The sequence below is a fragment of the Quercus suber genome, unplaced genomic scaffold, assembly GCF_002906115.3.
Source record: "Quercus suber isolate HL8 unplaced genomic scaffold, Cork oak 2.0 scaffold_54, whole genome shotgun sequence".
NCBI classification, from domain to species: domain Eukaryota; kingdom Viridiplantae; phylum Streptophyta; class Magnoliopsida; order Fagales; family Fagaceae; genus Quercus; species Quercus suber.
Window position 1 is genome coordinate 396,301 of NW_027069519.1, and position 26,770 is coordinate 423,070.

The window sequence follows — 26,770 nt, forward strand, 5'->3', positions numbered from 1 at the left end:
ATTTCAGTAACAATAAGTTTAATCTAATCACACCCATATTGGGTGTGTTTGGATTGAACTTATTGTTGCTGAAACTGAAAACTGAAAACTGAAAACTGAAAATACTGTAGCAAAATAATTTTTAAATGTGTAAATAGTACCGTGGGACCTATTTTTAATATTTTTTTAGTACGTGAACAGTGCCAAAACAGTGCATGAACAGTATTTTTGTCTCTGAACAGTAAAATCATGTGATTTTACTGTTCACTTTTCCGGTTTTTTTTTTTTTTTTTTTTTTTTTGGGCAAAACGTGAAACGTGGACTCAGCAAAACGCTGAGTCCAAACGGCCTCATTGAGTTTCTGTTTTGTAAAACGCAGCTCTGGGTATGTAATAAAAAAAAAAAAAAACCCTCAATTCAACGCAACAACGAAAAAAACCCTAAATTGAAAAAAAATCTCAGCTCACTCTCAACCTAGCTCTCGATCCCTAATCTCACCGCCGTGCTCTGTGCCACACAGCTCGACGCCGCTGTGCTCTGACCGATTTCCTTTCCTCCCAAATCTTGAAGGGATTGTCGATAAGGCGGCTTTTCCTACCTATGAGTTTTTGGGTCTCTTTTATGTACATATTTAATTTTTTGTTATTGTTGTTGTTAATCTTATTTTAGTAGAAGTAGTTAAGGCTTTGCTGTTGTTGTTGTTGTTGTTCTCAGAAACTGTCACGCACTCTCTTCCTCTGTTCTCAGTAGTCAGTGCTTCTTTCTCTCTTTCTCGCAGCAAGGTTTGTCTCTCTCAACTCTTTTCTTCCTCTTTGTCCTCTCTATTTCTCTCTTTCTACTAAATCTAAATCATAAAGGCTTTGGGGTTTTCTGTGGGTTTCATTTTTTTTTTTTTTTTGTGGGTTTGTTTGGGTTTCCTCTGATTTGTGTGGGTTTTTTTTGGGATTCGTTTGACTTGTTTGTGGGTTTTGTTTCATAGTATTTTCAATGATTTGTTTTGAGTTTGTCTTTATTTTCTATTTCTATTTTCGTTCGTGGTTTTGTAATGCAAATTATGTGTTTGATGAAATGCTTCTATGAACTGATATACATAAATAGAGCATGTGAATTGTTATAAGCTTTTGGTTCATTTTTTTCAAGACCTTATGTGTGTGTGTGTAAACAGTTCTTGTAGCTATTTGTTGAATTTTTTCAGTGAGGTTGTACAACTGAGATGGTGGTTTGGTAAAAGCATCATGCAGTGGTAGGTGAGGAGGCAAGGTACATTAGATTAGATGACACCAATCCCATAATCATACACTTGAACTTTCATTAGAGAAGAGAAGGAAATTGAAATGGTAGCGTGGGAATTTTTGCAGCTAGTGATGGATTTGTAAGCTTGTCAATTGTGGCACCAATACCTGTCCTTATAAATCCAATTGAATTCCTTTTCTAAGCTACCTTCTGGGTTAGGAACAGAATTTTGCTACCTTATCATTTTTTGCAGCCAGTGGGGTCTTGTTATTTCTCTGAATTTTATGCATTTCCATCCAATTTTATGACTTTTTTTTTTTTTTTTGAAGGAGTTGCATATTATGTCTTTCCCTCTCTCATCAGTCTTTTTGATTTTATAGATTGGAATCTTGTATGATTTGGACGTGGTTGACAGGGCTTGCATAAATTTGTATACACACACACACACACAAGTGTGATTATATTTTGTTTGTGATCATGTTAATTAATGTATGCAGAATAAACAGGACCATTTTGAGGTACTGCAGTAAGGCAGGACTGCCTCAATCAATTGACCAACTCTCTAGACCAGTGGAGGTATTATATATTGCTTTTCTCAAACTACTTGAACCTTTTTTTTTTTTTTTTTTTAAAATGAATGAGAAATTGTGTTTCCCTCTCAATTGAATTGCTTGTTTAGTTTCACTGGAGGTTTGTTCTTTTAAATAATTCTTTGATTGTTGGATATTGGACATTGGGTATTGGTTGAGACCTTGAGTAGCATTGTCTGTAAGTGAGGTTTTGCTGCATGGGGTTTGGAATCTGGTGGGATTATTGAGATTTATGTTTTTTTTTTTTTTTTTAAATTAATTCTTTGATTGGGCTATTGAACTAATTCATGGGTTAAGTTAAATTATGATGGGAAGAATTTAAATAAGTTGAGAATTTCATGTTTTTATTATTCTTTTTCATCATTATTATTTGTGGTGTTCTAGGAGGAAAGATAGTGCACTACGCCAAGAGCTTTGTAGCTCAATTGGTTGGCACCTCCTGATGTGTCTATGACTTCCAAGTTCAAATCCCTTCTCCTCCATTGTAATTATGGAATTATAAAAAAATATAGTGCTTTAGAGCACTACTATTGTTGGTTCCAACTAATGCTTGGACATACAGATTATTTGTCCTTTGATGCAGATTTATTAGTCTGAATATTTCCAGTTGGTATCTCTCTACCTGTTCATTTTATATAATTTATGTGTATTGCACCAATCTATGTTTGTATCACATCCAGATAAGATGTGTCAATTCAGTTCCGTGCCAGTAATCTATTGTGTTTGATCTAATACTGTTTGTAGCACCATTGAAATTAGGACATATTAGTTTTTGATTGAACCAATTCATGATTCATCTTTGAAATATGTTGTATTTTTTATTTTGTTTTATGGATTACTACATTCCTGAATGAAACTTTGCTTACTATTTTGTTGAAGTCTAGACCATTTTGGATTTGCTACTTACTGCCACTCTGCAGGAAGCAAGATTTTTGTGTTCGGTTTATATCCTTTATTGTTGACTCAAGTGTGTTAAATGGATGTTTGCTTTTAACTGAGGATTGGGAGGGAGCTGTGGAAGATTTGAAAACAGCAGCTCAACAGTCACCTTAGATTAGTGATAATATTGAATTCCTTTGAGTGGTTCTAATTTTTTCTTCTTCTTTGGAAGTTTATAGTGTTGCTTTGTTTCTCTACTTTCAGCTTCCTATTTCTAGTTGATGAGAGAATTTAGATGCTTTGAACTATTTAGTGATGCACAAAAGAGTTGGCTTTTGTGTTGTACACTAGTTCTATGAAAAACAAAACACAATAGGGTCTCTCTCTACTATTTAATGCTTTGAGTCTGAGAACTTGATGATGCATAGGTACCAGAATAACTTATACAAATTGCCATGTGGTCTTTTTCTATCTTTTTTGCTCGTTGGGTGCTATGTAGGTTCACATGAATCATGCAGAATTCCTTATTCTTTCTTTCCATCCCACATTAACCACGCTTTAGCAGAGATAGCACATGATATACTGATTACCTAGCTGCAAAAATATCAGTCAATTCTGAAAGGCGCATCTGAATATCTCATGGGGACACGATGCCTATAAAGTAGCTACTACTGTTATTTTAGTCCCAGAAAATGAAAATTTTTTGAAAAATATATATATTTTATAAAGTAATGATTACTGGGTTCTTGTGCTTGCTGTGTTGCTGGTCTTTGCTTTTACTTTGTGTACTACTCATTGCCTTAGCTATTTTGTTTTTATTGCCTACATCTATTACCAGCCTCACATGCATTCTGAAAAGGTAGAAATGCATGTAGAAGCAGTTCTGGTCTTGCGGTGTTGTCTTGCAAGAGTCTTTGTGACCTCCAGGTGTGGTGAGGCCAGTCTTGGTAACCTCTCTCTGGGAAGGGAGAGTGGGTGGTCTAGCTGAATGGCGGAGGAACTGGAAGCTTTGTGGAGCAAACTAACTTTTACAGAAGAAGAAGGCGAAGATATTGCCTTGGGAAGCAACAGCACAAAGGCAACGAGGGAGATCGGTAAAAACTGCGTGGTGATGAAGATTCTCACCAAACGCATCATTTTTTTGGAAGTCTTGAGAAAAAACATGAAAATGTTGTGGAAACCAAACAAGGGACTCCAGATTTCTGAAATTGAAGATGATATGTTTCTTGTGGAGTTTGGCGATGGAAGAGATAAGAAACGGATAATGGAGATGAGCCCTTGGAGTTTTGAGAAGCAACTCATACTTATGCAAGACTTCGAAGGTGAGCTGGTCCCAAAAGAGATAGTTCTGAAATGGACCCCTCTTTGGGTTCAAATCTACAACCTGCCCCTAAAGAGCATGACACGCGAAACTGGGATGGAAATTGGAGCGAAGATTGGAATGGTCCTAGACATTGATGTGCCTGAAAATGGTGTACAATGGGGAAAGTTCTTAAGGGTGCGAATACGTTTCGATGCTACAAAAAAACTGGTCAGGGGAAAAAGGGTGTCGATTGAGGGTGGAGAGAGCAGATGGGTATTTTTCAAATACGAGCGGCTTCCTAATTTCTGCTACAGGTGTGGAAAGCTGGATCACGGCGAAAAGTAATGTACAGTAAAGCCGAGTTTGGGGAACAGAGATGAGGAAGGCTGTAGGCAATATGGGGCGTGGCTAAGGGGAGAGCCAGGAAGACGAGTGGGGAAAGATCCAGGTAAAGCGGAAGAAGAAAACAGACCAGAACTCAAACAAAGGAGGGAGGAGAAGACGGCGGGAAAGCAAGATCAAGATTTGGTCTGGCAAGGGGCGAGGGAGGGGGTAGGTGAGGGTCACGTGATGGGGCAGAGATCAAATCAGAAACCTGGTCAGATCTACAGCCCAGAGGAAAAAAGGGTGGCGTGTCAGGCTGGGGAGATTAATTATGAAAATGGAAAGTCCAACCTGCCACAAGAAAAGGGAGAGGAAGGATTAGGTACAAGAAGGATGGTCTCTTTGTCAGGCACCTTACCTACAACAGACACAGAGGGTGACATGCAATGGGAGAATACCAAGGATAAGGTGGGAGACAGCAGTCTTGAAGAAAAGGCAAGGTATACGGAAGCTTGTTGTGAGTTGGGCTTGGAAGTAAAAAAGACCATTCCATGGGCCGAAGACTTAACCAGCCCGTTAGCTATGAGCTTTGATAAAGACAAGGGTTGGGTTACTGAGACATTGGGGCCCAACAACGGGCATTGGAAAAGGCTTGCTAGGCAAACCAACAAGCCAAGCCCGGTTAAGAGAGAAAGCCCAGAAAAATTAAAAAGAAGCGGCCCAGTTCCGCTGCAGGAGCTAGATCCTAATGCTCTAAATAACAAACGAAAGAAGGGGAAGCTCTAGAAGGGGGAAAAAATTGATGAAGACAAAACTAAGGTTGGCAGAGAGGCGGTGGCTGCGACGTAGCACCGCCGAGCTCAATGAGTGTATTAGCATGGAATTGTCAGGGGTTGGGGACCCCTCCGGCAATTCGTACGCTCACTGAGGAGGTGAAAGGAAAAAAACCCCGTTTTGGTGTTCTTGGCAGAAACGAAAGCAACAACTGATAGAATGAAAGGTTTTCAATACAAGTTAGGCTTTACTCAAGGGATTATTGTCCCTAGTGATGGCAAGAGTGGAGGTCTAGCGATGCTTTGGAGGGAAGGTGTTGATGTCCGTTTTAAGAGCTGCTCACACTCCCACATCGACGTGGTGGTTCATGGGGAAGGCAGCGGAGGCCCGTGGAGGACCACAGGCTTTTACGGTCATCCTGCCACAAGCATGAGACAAAGCTCCTGGCAGTTGATTGAATCACTCAATGCCCAATGCAAGATGCCGTGGCTGGTTTGTGGGGATTTTAATGAAATCCTGCATCCAGACGAGAAGATAGGGTGGAAAGAAAGAGATGCTGATCAGATGGAGGAGTTCAGGGAGTCGCTTAGCAGGTGTGGCTTGATTGATTTAGGTTTTGTCGGTCCGCGATTTACTTGGTGTAATGGAAGGTTTGGTGACCAACGCACGCTACTTCGGTTGGACAAAATGGTAGCAAATGAGGAATGGATAAAGATTTTCCCTGAGGCAAAGGTACACAATGTGTCGATGTCGGCATCAGATCATTGTTTGTTGGTTCTGCTACTCAAAAAGAATCAATATAGCAAACGAGGGAAGAAGCGTTTTTTGTTTGAGGCAATGTGGACCAGGGAGGAAGAATGTAAGGAAGTCATCGAGATGGCTTGGGATCCATATAAGGATGACTCTGACCGGTCTATCCAGGAGAGACTAGAGAGATGCCAACGTCAACTCCAAGGTTGGAACCAAAATAGTTTCGGGAATGTCTACAAGTGTTTAAAGCAGAAACAAACGCGTCTTCAGCAACTTGAGTCCCTCAACCTGCTACATGAAACGGCAGAGGAGATACAAGCAGTCCGAAAGGAAATCAATGAGCTACACACAAGGGAGGAATTCATGTGGAATCAATGGTCGCGGGTGTGTTGGCTGCAAAATGGGGACAAAAACACAGTTTTTCCATGCCACAGCCAGCCAAAGGCAACGAAAGAATAGAGTTGGGGGAATTTTGGATAATGATGGAGTGTGGCAAGAAGAGCACTTGGTAGTAGAGAGCATCATTCTGGACTATTTCAAGACAATCTTTAGTTCAGACCAACCCCCTAATTTCGATGCAAGCCTTGAGGCTATGGATAGAAGGGTAACTCCAGAGATGAACAAGGCACTTCTAATGGAGTTCAGAGCAGAGGTCTGGAGCGCGCTCAAACAAATGCACCCGACAAAATCACCCGGCCCCGACGGTATGTCCCCTATTTTTTACCAAAAGTATTGGGATATTGTTGGCCCTAGTGTATCAAATTGCGTTTTACAGGCTCTGAACACAGGGATAATGCCAAGGGGTATCAATGATACTTATATCTGTCTGATTCCTAAGATAAAAAACCCCCAAAAGATAACTGATTACCGCCCCATTAGCCTCTGCAATGTGATTTATAAGTTAATATCAAAGGTCCTAGCGAATAGACTAAAGAAAATTTTGCACAATGTGATCAATGAAGCACAGAGCGCTTTTGTTCCTGGTAGGCTTATAATAGACAATGTAATTGTGGCGTTCGAAACCATGCACTCTATTGCTAAAAGAAAAAAGGGAATGGTTGGGTCCATGGCCATCGAGCTGGATATGTCTAAAGCCTACGACCGTGTGGAATGGGCCTACCTTGGGTCAATGATGCGAAAAATGGGGTTCGATGAAAAATGGATATCGCTAATTATGATGTGCGTGTCCACAGCTTCCTTTTCAGTACTCATTAATGGGGAACCAACAGGCTCTATTACACCATCTAGGGGGCTGCGCCAAGGGGACCCTATTTCCCCATATTTGTTCTTATTGTGCACTGAGGGGTTGACTGCACTGCTCAGGAAAAAGGAAGCCGAGGGGTTGATAAGGGGGGTGGCTGTGAGCAGACTTGCCCCTTCAATTTCGCACCTTTTTTTTGCGGACGATTGCATCATTTTTTGTAGAGCAACTAAGGAGGAGTGCAGCCAAGTGACCTCGGTTCTGGAAGTCTATGAAAAGGAGTCGGGGCAAAAGCTGAATAGGGAAAAAACTTCGCTTTTCTTTAGCAAGAACACTAAGGAAGATATTCAGGATTTTGTGAAGGATACCTTTGGAGCCCAGATTGTCAAACAACATGAAAAGTACTTGGGATTACCCCCAATGGTTGGAAGAGGCAAGAGAAAGGCCTTTAATCGTATTAAAGACCAAGTGGGGAGGAAGATTGCGGGTTGGAAAGGGAGGTTACTGTCCAATGCGGGTAGGGAAATCCTCATAAAGGCGGTGGCGCAAGCCACACCAACATATACCATGAACTGTTTCAAGCTTTTGGATTCTCTTTGCTCTGATTTAGCTTCAATGATGAGTGGCTTCTGGTGGGGGAGGAAAGATAAAGCAAGAAAGATTGCTTGGGTGTCGTGGCAAAAGCTGTGTAAACCAAAGGCAGAGGGGGGGATGGGGTTTAGGGACTTGAGGGCTTTTAACCTTGCCCTCCTAGCCAAGCAAGCCTGGAGGATACAACAAAGCCCAAATTCGTTGACCCACAAAGTCCTTAAAGCTAAGTATTTTTCGAATTCCTCTTTCATGGATGCTCAAGTGGGGAAAAACCCTTCCTACATTTGGAGAAGCTTGGTGGCTGCCTTACCAGTGATTAAGGAGGGGACTTCGTGGGCTGTTGGTGACGGCAGGAGCATTAAGATTTGTGGGGAGAAATGGATCCACTCCACGGCTTCAGGGAGAATTTTAACTCCAAGAACCTCAATGGATAGTGAGGCGAAAGTGGCATGCTTAATTGTGCAGGAACGGGCGGTGTGGGATACTGCCTTGATAAGATGCACCTTTCTTCCCTACGATGCTGAGGCTATCCTTAGCATCCCAATTAGCCCCATGAACCCATCGGACTCCCAAGTTTGGGCGAAGACTCCAAATGGCATCTTCACTGTTAAGAGTGCACACAAATATGACTCAAGTGTGTTAAATGGATGTTTGCTTTTAACTGAGGATTGGGAGGGAGCTGTGGAAGATTTGAAAACAGCAGCTCAACAGTCACCTTAGATTAGTGATAATATTGAATTCCTTTGAGATGAGTTCTAATTTTTTCTTCTTCTTTGGAAGTTTATAGTTGTTGCTTTGTTTCTCTACTTTCAGCTTCCTATTTCTAGTTGATGAGAGAATTTAGATGCTTTGAACTATTTAGTGATGCACAAAAGAGTTGGCTTTTGTGTTGTACACTAGTTCTATGAAAAACAAAACACAATAGGGTCTCTCTCTACTATTTAATGCTTTGAGTCTGAGAACTTGATGATGCATAGGTACCAGAATAACTTATACAAATTGCCATGTGGTCTTTTTCTATCTTTTTTGCTCGTTGGGTGCTATGTAGGTTCACATGAATCATGCAGGCAGAACCTTTCTCCTCTCTGGCAGTGCATGAAACACACTAATGATTTTCCTCGATTTTTCAATTATCTTCTATTTATGTTGTTTGATTTTTCAGTTATAATCAGTGCAAATGCTCATTTTTACAACAAATAATAGTAAGAATTTCCAATTTAACCATATTTTTTGTATACTTCACAACGATCTTACAGACTTGTGACGAATAGCTAAGCAAATGGGCATCCACGCTCAAATGTTGGCTATACTGTCCTTTCAACTATTCGAGTTGTATTAAAGAATACCACTTGTCGAGTTGCCGACTTTATTCATATCTCTTCAACTTTATATATATAAACTTCTTTAATTGTTTTGTTTGCTATGTGCCCTGCTGCATTTAGAGTAAGAGAAAAGAAATTTTGCTACCCTAAGTTAATTATAATTTATTTTTGAAAGAAAGATCTACGGGTGTATATTTGTGGTTTAGTTTTTGTCAAAATATGTTTTGTAACGTCTTTAATTTTTTAGTGAAATTTTTTCTTGATTTTTGCTCGTAGAGCTAGGTTTAAGACTTTACCACATAAATTATTGTGTTTTTATATTTGATTATATGCTTAATTATTTAATTTTTTTTTTTTTTTTTTTTTTGGGGTTACAATGCATGAAATATGCATGACTCACTAACTCAACCTAAATGCTCATTTTTACAACAAATAATAGTAAGAATTTCCAATTTAACCATATTTTTTGTATACTTCACAACGATCTTACAGACTTGTGACGAATAGCTAAGCAAATGGGCATCCACGCTCAAATGTTGGCTATACTGTCCTTTCAACTATTCGAGTTGTATTAAAGAATACCACTTGTCGAGTTGCCGACTTTATTCATATCTCTTCAACTGTATATATATAAACTTCTTTAATTGTTTTCTTTGCTATGTGCCCTGCTGCATTTAGAGTAAGAGAAAAGAAATTTTGCTACCCAAAGTTAATTATAATTTATTTTTGAAAGAAAGATCTACGGGTGTATATTTGTGGTTTAGTTTTTGTCAAAATATGTTTTGTAACGTCTTTATTTTTTTAGTGAAATTTTTTCTTGATTTTTGCTCGTAGAGCTAGGTTTAAGACTTTACCACATAGATTATTGTGTTTTATATGTGATTATATGCTTAATTTTTTAAAGTTTTTTTTTTTTTTTTAAATTTTACAATGCATGAAATATGCATGACTCACTAACTCAACCTAACCTAACACAACTCGCGAGAATTGGATTGAGTTGGTTCTATGCATATGTTGCGTTGGTTGGGTTTGAAATTTCTCAACAAAGTTCAAGTTTGGTTTAAAATCACCTCTAACACCATTCATGCACACCACTAATGTAATACAAGTCAAGGGTCTTTATTGAGAAAGACTCCATTCATATCTAGGGGGAGTTCTGATGAGTTATGCAGGAGGTATGACTTGGGTAAAGTAAATAAAACTTCAATTTGGAAGCCAAAAAAAGCTAGTCTTGACCCAGCTCACTGACCCAAGAAAATGAAAAAAAAGAGGTTGTTTGACATGATTAATTTTGCTAATTTATTTTACTATTCAATTTATTTTTGTTATTATTTATGAATTTTATTGTATTTTTTTATACAATTTATAAATTTTACTAAATTATTTCAGTTAATTTTTACTTTTATTAAAAAAAAAGAAAAAAAAAATATGGTGGATGTGGCCACCACGTTTTCTGGTAAGGAAGTGTGAGCAAGTCACGTTTATCTTTCTTTCTTTCCATCCCACATTAACCACGCTTTAGCAGAGATAGCACATGATATACTGATTACCTAGCTGCAAAAATATCAGTCAATTCTGAAAGGCGCATCTGAATATCTCATGGGGACATGATGCCTATAAAGTAGCTACAACTGTTATTTTAGTCCCAGAAAATGAAAATTTTTTGAAAAATATATATATTTTATAAAGTAATGATTACTGGGTTCTTGTGCTTGCTGTGTTGCTGGTCTTTGCTTTTACTTTGTGTACTACTCATTGCCTTAGCTATTTTGTTTTTATTGCCTACATCTATTACCAGCCTCACACGCATTCTGAAAAGTAGAAATAGAATAAGAAGAAGAATAGCTGGCATGGCTTTCTTTCAACTGGTCCATATGTAATTCCACAAGTTAGCCACACGCCCTGACATTTTGGAAAGGATTAGAACAAGCACGGGCTCATTGCTTTTCTATCTTGCTTTATTTTTTGTCAATGTCATCAAACTTGATTCTGAATATTTTTTTAATGTACCTAGACTTCTTCTTCTTCTATTTTATTTTTTTAACTTTTTCTTCCCTAGGGTTCTCTAGTCTTGCACTGGAAAATGACTCGAATGGTATTTCAATTTCGGTGGGCATAAATATTCTCATTACTTGATTAACCAGAAAAATTCTACTTTTGAATGTTCCTTTGTGTTTTTGGATGTATGTTCATCAATTTTATTTATAACTTTCACATTAAAAAATCTCGTCAGTCATGCAAGGCGGCCACTAGTGTTCTTTTCTATTGATAAAGATGCGAGCATCTATGGATCTGTACCCGTTATACTTCATAGAGTTTTGGCCCTTGACCCTTGAGTGCTCCTATATAAGGTTATTTTCAAGTGAACTGTATTCATCAACTCCTTTTATTTAAGATAAAGATCGATCTAAATAGGAGAAGAACCTTAGTTGCAGCCCTAACAAAGTAATGAATTTCTAGACTTCTAGTGTACTGTATATACACAATGGGAAAAAACTAACAAAATAGTATATAAAACTATATCTGGATAACTTTATAAAGTTTCCATAATACCATAGGGATTCAATTTTTCCTTACAACTTCATAAAGTTTCCATATTCGTGTAAGCATCACATGACTATTAAATCATACCCATTAATTGAATAACACCACATTCACACCATACTCAAAACGTGTGTTAGTTATCATCACGTGTGATGGGATGTGTGTGTGTGTGTGAGAGAGAGAGAGAGAGAGAGAGAGAGAGAGAGAGAGAGAGAGAGATCAATTTGCAACCAAAGTTTTGAGAGTTGATTAGTAAAAATTCAAAGATCGGTTTATAACCAAAGTTCTAAGACTAAGTGTTGTTTAATCCTAGAACAAAAAAGAGTAAGATAATCATCACATGACTATTAAATCACACCCATTAATTGATTCACACCACAAGTTAGCCACACGTCCTGACATTGTGGAGCCAAGATTTCAACTCAAGGGGAGCAAAATTAAAAGAAAATATTGAAAGTTAAATTAATTTGAAAAATACTAATCAATACTAATAACAAAATAAATATAAAGTTATATGCTAATATAAATTTTAATTTATTTTTTCATAATTTCAATTAACTATAAATATATATTTTATATCATTATAATAAAGAAAAGAAAAGAAAATGATCAATTCATTTTTCATAACTATCAAATTAGGAGATTTGTTTAAATACATAAAGTTTAAACATATAATTTGATTTTTCAAAAATAAAAATAAATAATAAAATCAATGTAAAAGTGTCAAGAATATAACAATATACTTGTAAAGTTGAATATGTTCCTCACAGTTTTGGTTGCTTTTGAAAAATTTTAAATATATATATATATATTTTTTTTAATTACAATGGGGGCATTTGAACATTAGATGCCTTGGTCAATGTTTTGTGTCTTAATATCGTGTCAATGCATTTGTTATAACTTATACAACTATATTGGAAAAAGAATAAAAATTATAATAATTGATAGTATTCTTGCTTTTGTTGGTTTTATTCCAATTTGAAGGTCCCACATAAGTATATATGAAGCAAGAAGTAGGGAAGTAGATGTACTATAAGACATAAAATCAAATTAGAAAATTTCAACCATGAATGTCGATAGGAAAGTATCCTTGTTCTATAAACCTTTCAAGTGAACATTTTTATACATGCCTTTGTACACTTGCTAAATGTAGTTGATAGTTCCACGATGCATGAGTGTTTTCAAGTGTTTTCTAGGGTTTGCACTGTTTTCAAGTGTTCCAAGCTTAGGGATTTTTGAAAGCCCAATTCAACCCAATTATCGATGTTCTCATTGTCACAGGTAATTGGCTGTAGCTATGGGCAATGGACTGACTGATCAAGTACCATGATGCTTGTTGACAATTTTTTGTGATGTAAAAAAATCCTTGACGGATATGCATTTTGTGATGTAAAAATATTTTGTTGGGAACTTCATTTACCATGTAATTATTTGGGCAATGAACTTGTTTTGTTTATGTAATTAATCTTTTGGTAATAAACTTGTGTTGTTTGCTGGCAATTGGTTGGGAACTGTTGAGTGTTGGCAATTGGTTGCATCTGTTGAGTGTTGGGAACTTGATTTTTGCTAGCAATTACAAGTCTTGTTTTGGGCAGGAATGTGTTTAGGAAGAAATAAATAGAAAAAAATAAAAAATAAAACCTATAGCTGCGTTTTTAAAAACATGGCTACAGGAAATCCCAAGGTTGGGACCTATTACAAATGCGGCTACAAATCACCATAAGGTTGCGTTTTATGCACTTATAACTGTGTTTTTCCACAGCCTAGAATATAGCTGCGTTTTGTAGAAAACACAGCTATAGACCCGCTTTGGGCTGCGTTTAAAACGCGGCTATAGGTCTTAGCATATAGCCCCCGTGTTAAATGCAGCCCAAAGCAGGTCTATAGCCACATTTTCTACAAAACGTAGCTATAGGTCTTAGCTTTTGGGTTGTGGAAAAATGCAGCTATAGGGTGATTTGTTGTTGTGTTTATAAAAACGCGGCTATAGGTCCCCGCAGGAGACTATTGTCGCGCAGAATAGGCCACGTTTGAAAACGCGGCTCATAGCCTATAGCTGCGTTTTGAAGGTCTATAATTGCGTTTTTCAAATGCAACTATAGACCTTGTCTTTTGTAGTGAATGGACATTCCATTTCATTTTGAAATGGAGAAGATCCGGATCCAGCTTGTAGTAGGTGATCGGAAAAGAGTGTTGACAGTTGACAAAGAAAAGAACTTTTGAAGCAACGATGAGCGATGGTCCAAAGCTCTACACCAACAAACCCAAAAATGTAAGCTCAAATCATTTCTACACTTTCCAATAAAAAATAAAAAATAAATTTTTTTTTAAATTTTTTTTAAGAAACAATAACAAGGGATTCCAAAAGCAACTTCAGTGCTTTTGTTGTTTTTGCTTTCAGTATTTTGGTTTTAGTATCTGACTTTTGATTGATTGACTACTTGCTTGTGGTCTTTCACAAACAGCTCGACTGAAACAATTTCAAGAGCACCAAACAAAAACCCAACGAGTTTCCTCACCATCAGCAATGGTCACTCATGAGTCTTCAGCTCTGCCACCTCAGCCACCACCAAAAGAGACATTGCTTGGCGTTACAAGTTTCTCTGGCCTATGCTCGTGGCTGTCAATCTTGCTGTTGGAGGTCCCTTTCTTTTTCTTATTCCTTAGCTTTGTAAATCACCGTTTATCTTAATTTCCTATCTACATTAATATATGTGGGTATTTATTTCGTATGCAAAGTGATTAAATTTATAAAAAGATGTAATTGGTTTTAAGATTTCAGCTTTAGAGATTTGTTTTTTAAGCTTATTGGGTGCTTTTTTTGATGTTATTGTTGATGGGTACTCTGTTGTTAGGATAGGAGTTATGGTTTTAAATATCTCATTTTTGGAGGAATCCTTGATGGGGATGGAGGGAATTCTAATTAAATGGGATTTGGTGTTCCATGGTTGGGCTTGTGTGGGATTTATAATTCTCCTTAGTTGAGGATTTGTGTGATAAGATGTTGATTCTAGCCTATGTGGATTTAGATATTAATTGGTTGTCATATGTGACATCTAACTAATATGCACTAAAGAGTCTAGGAACGCAAATGTGTAAAGAGTGGTGATAAGTATGGGGTTAATATACTGTTCCTATTAGAGGGGAAATAAACATTTTATATCTTGTGTGGGATTTATGATTCTCCTTTGATATCCTTGGACCAAATGGCAATGTCCCCACCAACCCTCCCTTTCCCAGTTAGTTGAAGTAGATGCAAAATCATTGTTTGAATCCCATGTCTCAGCTATGTCAGTTGTTTATTTTTTTATTGATAAAACCATTATTTCTCAACTTAAACTTTTAGTTCACTACAAGTTTCGATCCACGCTCCCTTATATATGGATGCATATTCCTTCATTTTGGAAATCCTGGAGTATGTTGTTGTTGGAACTTCTTCTTGTTTTGTTAAAATGGGAGTAACAGTAATAGCTCATGGCGTTCATCATTTTATTAGTACAGCCTTATGGTTGCCTAATCAGAGTAATGGTTCTGGCGATTTTTCATGGAAAACAGCCAATGATCAAGCAAAAGACTTGTTTGTCTATCATTCTAAGTATAATCATTACAATAGGTGAGAGAAAAAGACACACAGAATGCAATTCTTGCATAATTTTAACTAGTCATCTGAAGCTCTACTACTATGATTAAAATCATATACCAGTAATTTTTGGCTTTATCCATGTCGATGATGAGCAATATGTTGGATAGACAAAGTATCAATTCCTTAGTGTGTGCATACTGCATAGTATCTTGCATACTGAAACAGTAAGTTGGATGGATTCATTCAACTAGCTCATTAGGAACTTATAAAGTTATAGGTGAGTAGCAACATATACTATTTGCTCAAACTCGCTTACCTACTTAACTAATTGTTGAACTTAATGACTTTATAAGTAGGGGTAAAGATGCCTACCAATCACCACTCTCTAACCCCACAAAAGTGCGATCTTTGTGCACCAGGTATGATCTTTTTAATATATAGGTCCTACATCTGATGATCATTTTTAATAGCTTGTTTGTCTCAGTCAAGTTTGAGAAAGAAAAAATGGACTATAATTGTATAAAAGAAGACTTCAGGGGTGGTAAAACTGGTTTCGTCACATTGACATTGACGTAGACTGAGCGGTCTCATAAAGGAACTATATTCTTTACATGTTATGGTCCTATATAGTTTGAGAGGTATTTATATCTAGTTTTGTGGTCAAACTTGGTCTTTTCCCTCTTTATTTGTGTGTAATTTTTCTATATAAGTTATTAGTCTTTTATTTGTTAATCTACATAAGTTGCTAGTTTCAGCTTTTGTCAACACTGTCTTGAAGCCTATCACAAAGTTGTCTCTAGGGCTCTAAATATGCTCCTTAAGAAGTTAAGAGTTTCTGTGAACTTTTGTAGCCTACCTCTTTGTGTGGACAAATAAGAAAGATGAGCACATAGATGAAGAAGGTGTAACTCCAGTTTCAATCTCCGTTACTAAAACTGCTCCTATTGCTGAAAAAACCTTACACTCACCATCCGTCACAAATACTGTGAAGTTGCGGGAACCAATTCCAGAGGATTAGCAGCGTGAACTTTTCAAGTGGATGTTGGAAGAGAAAAGGAAGATTAAACCAAAAGATCCTGAAGAAAAGAAGCGCATTGATGAAGAGAAAGCCATTCTCAAACAGTTTATTCGAGTGAAACCTATCCCTAGTATCTAATTATTTAACACTTGTTCTCAAATTTAGAGATTACTATAAATGAATATTTTATTTCTTTTTACATGAAGTTTAGTTTATCCTTATGTAAAATCTCTTTGAAGTTCTTTAAATCATTGTTGTTCAATGCAAGGAAAATGTTGATAATAGTCAGTAAAAGATAGCACAGAGTCGCAACTAGATACATCTGCTCTGCTAATTGAAGAGCAGATGACTCCATTCTCTTTTTCAAGTAACAAATATTGCATCATAAGATATTCTGTTTTAGGTGAGGACTCAAGTAGATCATATTCATAGAAGGTAGGGTCACAAATTAGCCCAAATCACTCAGATTGAGGGCTAAGCCATTAAACCTTCAACTAAAAGATAACAATTGAAAATGATAATAACAGGTATAAGCTCTCTGCTTCATTGTTTTTAGGGTTGTGCACGGTGTTGTGCGGCCGGTTTTGGGGGGCTTTTTTGCACCGCACCCTACAGGGGTGATTTCCCTTGTCCCTAACTACACCTTACATATGGAGGAGTGGGAACCGGTCTACACAGGGTGTGGTGCACCATGCCGATTTGGTGCAGTGTGTTCATTTGCGGTGCATTTGGTTAAAAAAGAAAAATTCAAACCACAGCAAACAACCCATACAAAATCATCAAACAACCCAAACATTCATTAAAAAAACAAACAAACAAACATATTCACTATATTTCTCTAATACCCACAAAAACATATCTCAAAGAAATTTACAATCATTCTAAAAAGTATAGCGAGACAAAGCATAGTTAGTAACCTACATAATTAGACTGAGTGAGAGTGAGATACTGAGCATTGAATGAATTCATATACCTAGTAGAAGAAGGAGAAGCATAGTAGGCCTAAGCATTGACCAGCAAAAAATTCTCTACGAACTTCCAAAGAATAGCTAGGACAAAGAAGAAAGAGGAGAGGAAGACACTTGGACAATGGTGGCATTGAGTAGCAGAGGGCAATGGCAGCGAGTGGCGAAGGTTGGGGAGAGAGAGAGAGGGAGAGTGAGGGGCTGAGGGTTGTGGTGAGAGAGAAAACGAGAGAAAGGGAGAGTGATATAAATGAGAAATTAGAAATTTAATCTAGGATAAAACAACATCGTTCCATAATTTTGATATATTTTTTTTGAAATCCAAAACGATGTCATTTTAGAATAAAAAATTTTAAAAAATAAAATACAAAAATGGCATCGTTTTATTTCACATTACCTAACCCTATTTAACGTGTTCTTCTTCCTCCTTTGATTCAACAGGGCCTCTCTATCTCCCTCAGTCTCCTCTCATCATCTTCTTCTTTAAGGCTCTCTCTATCCCACTGAAACATAAATATATATATATATATAGGCGGTGTGGTGCGGTTCTCATTGGTGGGCAAAACTCACCACCACTCACCACACCCTGTTAGCTTTGGTTTTTGAAAAACACTGCTGTCCATCACCCCGGACACTTGTAGTGGAGCTTTGAGTTGGGTAGTGAGGTGTGGTAATATCGGTGACGGTTGGTGGCTGAACAGGCCTAATTGTTTTCAATGACCTTAGGATACAATTACTAACCATTACCTTTATCAAATGGCCCAGCCAAGCCCATAATAGTTACTACTATTATGTTTATGTTGGTGGGCTGGACTGAGATTAATTTATTGTCCTCTTTCAAACTAGCTCCTGCATGGTCCCGCTCACATCTACCGGATCTAAAAGCCTTTTGAATCCTAGCTTAAAGTAAAATACTAAAATGACGTAATATTAATAGCAGAGGTTATTTTTATGTTCAAGAGATTCAAAGCCATTCATTATCCAAAATTTGACTATGCATATTTAATTAAAGAATACTAATAATTAAAAATTAAATTAAAGAATTTGTAATTTAATTAGAATTTTTTTTAAAAAAAATATTTGGTTGCTTTAATCCATGAGAGTCAAGAGTTTAGCTCTAAACTAATTAATTTAATCTTACATGCTTTAATTAATCAAAAAAAGGAAAAGAAAAAAGAAAAAAAATTAGTTTATTTCTTTTTTACTTTCTTTCAATAACTAAAAAAAAAAAAAAAAAATCACAAAATTCTTCCCTAATACCTCAGTTATGGAGGCCAAAATTCCAGCCAACTCTTCGTATGCTTGGAAGAGTATTATGAAGGGTAGGAATGTGATCAAACGAGGAGCAAAATGGAGGATTGGATCAGGCAGGTCTATTCCTATTTGGGGTGAGAATTGGCTGCCCAACTCATATCACCCTAAGGTTTTATCACCACGGGCTGAAGGGAGGGGAGTAAGGTTGGTGGCTGATTTAATTAATCAAGACACTAAGGAGTGGAAGGTGAATGTCATTGATAATTTGTTCTATGACTTTGAAGCAGCCCTTATTAAAAATATGCCCCTTTGCCGATCCATACAAGATGATGTCCTAATTTGGCCTTTTAACCCCGATGGAGTCTATTCTGTCAAATCCGGGTACAGATATCTTCATGAGCAACAGCAACACGGCCTGCCTGGACCTTCAGAAAATTCGGTGCTCACGCCTGTTTGGAAGAAAATTTGGGGACTTCAAGTTCCAAATAAAGTCAAGCACCTGGCTTGGAAGGCTTGTAAGGATTCATTGCCATCCAAGACTAATTTGATCCGCAGAAGGGTCATTACTGAGGGCTACTGTGATGTTTGCAAATTGCAGCAGGAGGATGTGGTTCATGCATTATTCCTTTGCCCAGCTTTGCAACCCGTTTGGAGGTCTCGAACTCAATGGAATCACAGCACGCTTCAAGCGTGCTCCTCTTTCACTGATATTTTTGAACTTATTTTTGCAGGTAATAAGGAGCCCGATCTTTTTGCTGCTGTGCTATGGACACTTTGGAACAGGAGGAATAATTTGCGCTTGGGCAAGCCTGCACTTTCACTTGGTCAGGTGGTTGAATTTGCTCAAGACCGAATCCTGGAGCGAGCTTCTTGCAACATTAGCTTTCAACAACCTCGACCCCATCAGGTAGCAGCTTGGCAGGCACCGGTTCAAGATGCTTATAAAGTCAACTTCGATGGTGCGATTTTTGCTGAACAGGGACTTGCTGGTTTGGGTGTTGTGATCCGTAATGACCATGGACTGATCATGGCTTCCCTTACTCAGCAAATACCTCTTCCCGGTTCAGTTATAGAGGTGGAAGTCTTGGCAGCACGGAAAGCATTGGAGCTTACACTTGAACTCGGCTTTGACAACATCACTCTTGAAGGGGACTCTGAAGTTCTGATCAAATCTTTGGCGAAGGGTGGCAATTCTCTGGCTCACTATGGTCACTTACTTGCAGACATTCATATGCTCATGGCTCGGTTCTCATTGATTAGTTTATCTCATGTTAGGAGACATTGTAATAGTTTGGCACATGCATTAGCTCGACGAGCATCCTCTACTCCTGATTTGTCAATCTGGATGGAAGAAATACCACAAGATCTTAACTCTGTTTACATGGCTGATTTGAGTGGCCTAAGCTAATAATATTTTATTGTCTTGATTCTCAAAAAAAAAAGTGGTACAAGAATTTGCATTCAATATTTATCCATATTGGTTTCTGTCCACTTTATAAAGAAACAGAGAGTATCATTGTATAAATAAAACGTTTAAAATTATTTTTGAAAACAAAAAACATAAATGAAGAAAAAAACAATAACAATGACAAAATTTTAGTCAAAATTACACATACAACTTTTAGCTATGGGAAGACTATTGCTCTTATGATAAGGAGAAATTTTTGTATGAGCTGGGCGTACAAATTGTTTGTCACTTCACTTGTGACTTGCCGCCTTAAAAACACAGTCACAAAATTCACTCTCTTTCTTCCACTGTTGTGTATAGGTGCCTTTCTGGCTTCCGCCCCTCCGGTCGCGGCGGCGGCGGCGGCGGGGTTTCACAACAGCAGCAGCCATGAACTCTGAGACTGCCATTTTAAAGAAGAAACCTCTAGATGATGCCAAGAAGAAATTCAAAAGGCGTCCTCTTTATTCATCGATGATAATTCTAGTTCTGAAGATGAAAGGACTGACGATGCTAACTTGCCATCACGAAATGTTGCAAGTTCTGTCCAAAGGCACTCTGCTACTGCTAGTTATAGTGGATCATCAAAAAAGAAAAGAAAACCTGAAGATCTACTCTGCACTGTGTCTAAAGAGGTAGAACTAGATGTTGATACGGTAGATAATGCCAAGGAGATTGAGGAGGCTAACAATTTTAATGAAGCTGATCTTGCAATTGCTAATTAGTAATTACTCTATACAGACATTCATCACAACATGGAAGGAGCAGTGTTGGGACCATACTGTGCTTGAGTAATATGTTAATCCTTGTTATAAATTATGATTCACGCCTATCCACTGCCTTATTTATTTATCTGACGTTGAAAATTTTTGCTTCGTATGATTTATGTAAAGAATATATGTGTAAATTCATTTCTTTAAAATGATTTCGCAATAGTTCTCAAGGTTTATAAATTTTAGAAATCTTCTTTCATAGTCTTAGAGATTTTTACTACTGGGGGTTGGAATTCTAATGATTTTTACCCACAATGTAATATCTAAACTGTATTGCAAATCCTGCATATCTAGTAGTGGGTCATTTACTTATCCTCAACTTGCAAGTTATTTTTTCTTTTTTTGACATTGGTGAGATAATGTTTATGCCTACTTGACAGCAGATTATGTTATTGAAGAGATTACAAATGCTGGCTTTGTCGAACCTTCCCCTATTCAAGCTCAAGGATGGCCAATGGCTCTAAGGGGCCGTGATCTAATTAGTATCGCTGAAACAGGGTCAGGGAGGACACTTGCCTACCTGTTGCCTGCCATTGCCCATGTTAATGCCCAGCCAATTCTTTGTAAGGATGTAATGTTAGGGTTGATTTATTCTTAATATGATCTTAATATGCCTCTATTTATATTTTGTCAATCTCTGGAAATATGTTTAGTTGATCCCCATTATATTTTTCAGCTCCTGGAGATGGCCCAATTGTGTTGGTAGTAGCTCCAACCCGTGAATTTGCTGCTCAAATACAAAATGAAAGTACTAAATTTGGTGCATCATCGGAAATTAAAAATTCATGCATATATGGTGGGGTTCCAAAGGGACCTCAAGTTCGTGATCTTCAGGAAGGTAGGTTGTCAATTGAGTTTTAGACAACTTTTCATTTCTTGCTCTATTTTGATTTCCATGAACTGGCTCTCCTTTGATAGGTAGCTACTATGTGAGATGACTTGGCTATTTTTATTACTTTCATGTCTAGGTTTATATGGTTGCTTAGTGTTTTTGATTTTGTTAATGTTAAATTTATTCCTTTTATGGACCAGGCGTTGAAATTGTAATTGCGACACCTGGGAGGTTGATTGATATGTTGGATTCGCATCATATGAACTTGCGAAGGGTTCCTTATCTTGTGTTGGATGAGGCAGATCGGATGTTAGATATGGGCTTTGAGCCTCAGATTCGAAAGCTTGTTTCTCAGGTTTGAATTGTGCCTTGCTATTGGAGCTTATGTCATGATCATTTCTGTACCTTTATCTCAGGTTTGAATTGTGCCTTCCTTTTCTGTCTCCTGCTTTCATTTATGGATTAGATCTGTTAGAAAAGAAGGGCAGATTAGCAGATGTCTGATCTGAAATAGCCTGGCTGAACTGAGTTCTTGAACAGTGTGGAAGTTCTAATTGTTGGTTTAGAATCCCAATTTGACTTCTAGTACTTAATTGCAGGTCTTGTCCAATAGAACTTAAGCTTGTAACAAGAACTTATTAGATTATTTTTTGTATTTTCTTCTGGAGTTTTTGAAGGTCATATCATTAGTGAAGCCTCTTACTTACTTCCCTACCAAAGAGAAGATATGATNAGTCAATTGGATTCTATTGGAAACCAACAATTAGAACAAATTGGGATTCCCAATTAGTTCACAGTTCAGTTCTCAGCCAGGCTATTTCAGATCAGACATCTGCTAATCTGCCTTCTTTTCTAACAGATCTAATCATAAATGAAAGCAGGAGACAGAAAAGAAGGCACAATTCAAACCTGAGATAAAGGTACAGAAATGGATCATGACATAAGCTCCTTCTTAGGAGTCCTAGTGTTTTAGGAAAAGACTTGGATTTAGCAATTTCCCTTATTTTAGTCAATAACATTCATAGTGAGATTGATTTTAATAAAAATTTCAGAAGCTTATTTTAAGGTTTAAGGAGTGTTGAGGGTGTGATTACCTTGTGATTGTTTCAGGCAACGTAGGTATGGTTACCTATGTGGTTGTGTAGTGTTTATCTTATTTCTTGTTCACTCACTATTTTAACACCTAACAGCCATCAAACATATTCAAAATCCAATATTTTTATTACTGAAACCTACCTAAGAGTGTAAATCATTGGTTGAATTTTCAAATTTTCACTAACAAGGGGAAATCTCTAAACATTGCTTACCCTCCAGTATTTCACTTAATTTTGTTGCCTATTCATAATATTAGCCATATACTCTTGTTTACTTGAAAAGCTATTGGCTTTAAAGACTAAAGTTACCAACATTTAATTATATACATGCACATATTTGTTAGTATTGTGCAATACGTATAATATGAATAGTAGGTATCATAGTTGTGTATTGACTATGCTTATGAATCTGGGGATACATGTATATTTATTGTATGAATCATATCGATTGTGTACGATTTATGGACGTGTGAGTTTAAATTGGGTCTACGATTTATAGACATGTGAGTTTAAATTGGGTTTTTTTTGTTAAAATTTGTGCTTTGACTTGAGTCCAACTAGTAATTGGACTTGTTTTTAACAAAAAATTATTGGATACTTGGTTGAGGCCAATAAAATAATGTCCATGAGGTTTTTTCTTTATATTTTATTTTATAATTGTTTAGATTTAATAAATGGTTCATTCTAGGATTGACCCTGGACCTGGGATACTGACTTCTTTAATGATCACTTTGTAATGTTTATGCCCATTTGCAAGTAGTACAAATATGGTATTTTGAAGATGGCAGCTAATTCACTGTTAAGTATCACTGATGGCAATGCGATGGGCCCTTTACATCCCTCCTAATGTTTTGTTCAATGCAGATTCGCCCAGATTGGCAAACTTTGTACTGGAGTGCTACCTGGCCTAAGGAGGTTGAACAGCTTGCTTGACAGTTTCTTTACAATCCATACAAAGTTATGGGATTTCTTTTGTTAGGATATATTCTTTTCTGTGTTTCGTTTTTATTTTATACTTTTGATGTATATAGTTTCCAGTCATAACTCATGTCATTTTACTCATTTTGAGGCAGCTTGTTTTTGGTGAATTTCCCCCTACTCCTTCGCTCTCTTTCCTTTTTCTTGAAACTGAGGGTAATTTCCCAGGTTTAATGGCTTGGTTTGTAATTGCTAGAGTTTTGGAGGGAATTTGCCCTTTTTGAAAGTTCCAGCTTTTGTGGTATGTGTATCTGTTTGTAATGTGCGATTATGTTATTGTGATTGACTATTATCTTGGACTTTGCATAGGTGATAATAGGATCTCAAGATTTGAAAGCTAACCATGCTATACGCTAGCACGTTGACATTGTTTTTGAAAACCAGAAATATAACAAGTAGGCCTCATTTCTATTTTGTTCTTGTATATTCTAATTTCTTCAAGATCTCATCATATGAGATTTTTGATATGGTCGTTTTACTGATAGGTTTGATTTTCCAGATTGGTTAAATTGCTAGAGGATATCATGGATGGCAGCCGAATATTGATCTTCATGGATACCAAGAAAGGATGTGATCAGATCACTCGGCAGCTTCACATGGATGGTTGGCCAGCTCTTTCAATTCATGGAGATAAAAGTCAAGCAGAGAGGGATTGAGTCCTCTCAGAGTTTAAAGCTGGCAAGAGTCCTGTAATGACTACTACGGATGTTGCAGCTCGTGGTTTAGGTATGGAGATAAAACTCTTAAAGCTTGTTCAAAGACTTGATAGAAATTCTATTTTAGTACAGAAAATTGTGTTGGTAAATGATTTACTAATAGCACTCATCATCAGCATCTCATTTTGGAAGGAAATTATTATCTGATCTTCTTGTTGTCCCTAATTTAAGTCTTCTTTTAATTTTATTGGATGGGCTTTATGGTATAATCCACCATTGGATTTCTTCCTTTTGAGTTGTATCTTATGTTATCTTTCAAGCGGGTTTTTTTAGGAACATTTTTAGTATTAATCATGTTTTCATTGATTAAACAGATGCAAACCATTTCACTCAACTCTTTGTTCTTTGCTGCATATGTTGGATATTTACCTTTATTTTTATTTGCACTCATTTGTTATGTTTTCTATCCTGATGCTCGTACTCTGTTATTTTGAAAGATTCATTTTTTTAGTTATTGCTTTGCATTATTTAGTGGTCTCTAAATTGTCTCATGAACACCTTTTTTTACCTAAGTTGGTGTTAGTTGTCACATGGATTCTTCTTGTATGTATGTCTGAGCCACTTGTTTTCATGTCTATGGATATTGGATTTTGTCCTTGAACACTTCCCCTCTGTGCATAATTGTTGCCAGAATATGGTTTCTGGGGGTATTCATCTGACATTTTGTGTTTAATTGCTACAACAACACACTAGCATACATGCAGAAATGTGTTGAGATCATAGATTCTCTGATCTAAATAAGCTTCTGATGTGAGTGATCGTTGGCCTAATGCATTTCTTATAACTTATAATGCTCTTTTGTTTCGTGGCAGATGTGAAGGACGTGAAATATGTGATAAATTATGACTTCCCTAGATCCCTTGAGGACTATGTTCACCGTATTGGTCGAACAGGAAGGGCTGGGGCAAAAGGAACTGCATACACTTTCTTCACTGCTGCAAATGCTAGATTTACAAAGGAACTCATCAGCATACTTGAGGAAGCTGGACAGAAGGTCAGTCCTGATTTGGCTGCAATGGGGCATGGTGCGCCTCCTCCACCGTCAGGTTAGTTGTCTAGCTTGAATATTCTTAGACACGCGCGTGCATACACGTGCACGCTCGTCGTGATGTTTACATGTATGAGTGCGTGAATTTGATTACTAAAATTGACTGTTTCAATGAATATCAATCAATCAGGTCATGGAGGTTTTCGAGATTGTGGGAGGGATCATGGTAGTGGTCGCTCATGGAACTAACTATTCAGCACGTCTACTTCAACACTTAGTATCTCATTAGGTTGATATCAAAGCAACCCTGGTTTGGATCATTGGAAAGTTGTGAAAAAGGTTGAGATACTTACAAGGAACCAATGATTACAGTTTGACTTACATGCATATTAATCAGCTGGAGGTGATTGGTTACCCAAATTCCAATTTTACCGGATGTGCAGACAAGAAAGTCCACTACAACATATAATTTCCTTTTTATTTTTTGGAGGTGATATATCTTAGAGAATTACTGCATACAATTGTTGCTTCATCTACCGTGGAGGCTATTGAATACTAAGCTACAACACATGCATTATTTATGGTTAAAATCTTTTTATCACAAATCTCAAGATTTTCAATTCTATATCAAAACCTTTAAAAATTCTGTCACACTTTATTTGATTGCATTTTTCTTCTCTAAGAATAACAAAAGTGGAAGCCAAGGTAATCATATTGACATGAAGTACACTAGTGTTAGAGAGAATGTTAAGAAACAAAAGGTGTCCATGAGCTCCATAAGGTCATAACTAATGGTTTGTTGGCTGAACTATATAAAGATCATGCAGAACATGTGGGACTTGTTAGCTTATCTGATGTTTAATATCTTTTTATTTGTTTTGTTTCACAACACTTTCACAACAAATTATAGGTGGTAAATTATTAACTTGTTATTAGTTCTAACTTGAACATACTACTGAAATTACCTTATTGTTTACCAATAACTACTTGTAACAACTTGTCACTTGGAATTTATTTTGAAAATGTTGTGAACATAATATTTCTCTTTACATTTAGGCCTTTATTTGGTTATTTATAGAGAATAAGGCAAAATGTTTTTTTGTGCACATAAATTATAAATATAAAGAGAGTTTTATTCGTGGTGGATATATGAAGTGAGATTTGAATGGCTAATAGGTAGTCTATTCATAAAGAATTGATGGCTTATAAAGTACTCTCATAGTACCATACATTGTAATACATGGAAGACAATACTGGTTATAATTAAGAGTTTTACCGCTATGCTTTATGTATTGGATTGTTTATTAAAGTGAGAGAATTTCACAACTAGATGATATAGGTAATATCCTAAGTATGTTACAATGATCATCACTCATCAAGTTATTTAAATAACAAATCTCAAGATTTTCAATTCTATATCAAGACCTTTCAAGTTTTTCTGTGACAATTTGATTGCATTTTTCTTATCTAAGAATAATAAAAGTGGAAGCCAAAAGTAAGCATATTCACAAAAAGTGCACTAGTGTTAGAGAGAATGTTAAAGAAACAAAAGGTGTCCAAAAAGCATATTACCATTGAGCTATTGATTATTGATCCATAACTAAAGGTTTGTTGGCCAAACAATATAAATCA

At 36.8% G+C, this 26,770-nt stretch overlaps 3 protein-coding genes and 1 pseudogene across 3 annotated transcripts; all 4 read left to right on the forward strand.

Annotated features, from left to right (window-relative positions):
• Window positions 1–332: 332 nt before the first annotated feature.
• On the forward strand, window positions 333–16,319 carry LOC112020015 (uncharacterized; annotated as a pseudogene).
• LOC136066991 (uncharacterized protein At4g02000-like) lies at window positions 3,670–4,329 on the forward strand. The gene has a single exon (XM_065772152.1). The coding sequence runs from the start codon at window positions 3,670–3,672 to the stop codon at window positions 4,327–4,329; it is 660 nt and encodes a 219-aa protein (XP_065628224.1).
• On the forward strand, window positions 5,302–6,291 carry LOC136066992 (uncharacterized). Its single transcript, XM_065772153.1, has one exon. It carries the CDS (start codon window positions 5,302–5,304, stop codon window positions 6,289–6,291), a length of 990 nt encoding a protein of 329 aa, XP_065628225.1.
• Window positions 16,320–21,602: 5,283 nt separating the features above from the next.
• LOC112009341 (DEAD-box ATP-dependent RNA helicase 20) lies at window positions 21,603–25,743 on the forward strand. The gene is given in 6 exon segments (XM_065772126.1): window positions 21,603–21,778; window positions 23,321–23,371; window positions 23,744–23,829; window positions 23,934–24,160; window positions 24,963–25,196; window positions 25,329–25,743. Coding segments are annotated over 6 exon segments (684 nt in total). The 5' UTR covers window positions 21,603–21,751; the 3' UTR covers window positions 25,388–25,743.
• Window positions 25,744–26,770: the final 1,027 nt, after the last annotated feature.

What these genes read in the sequence shown, in the direction of transcription:
- LOC136066991 (XM_065772152.1), top strand. Translation starts at nt 3,670, where the DNA reads ATGGCGGAGGAACTGGAAGCTTTGTGGAGCAAACTAACTTTTACAGAA.
- LOC136066992 (XM_065772153.1), top strand. Translation starts at nt 5,302, where the DNA reads ATGAAAGGTTTTCAATACAAGTTAGGCTTTACTCAAGGGATTATTGTC.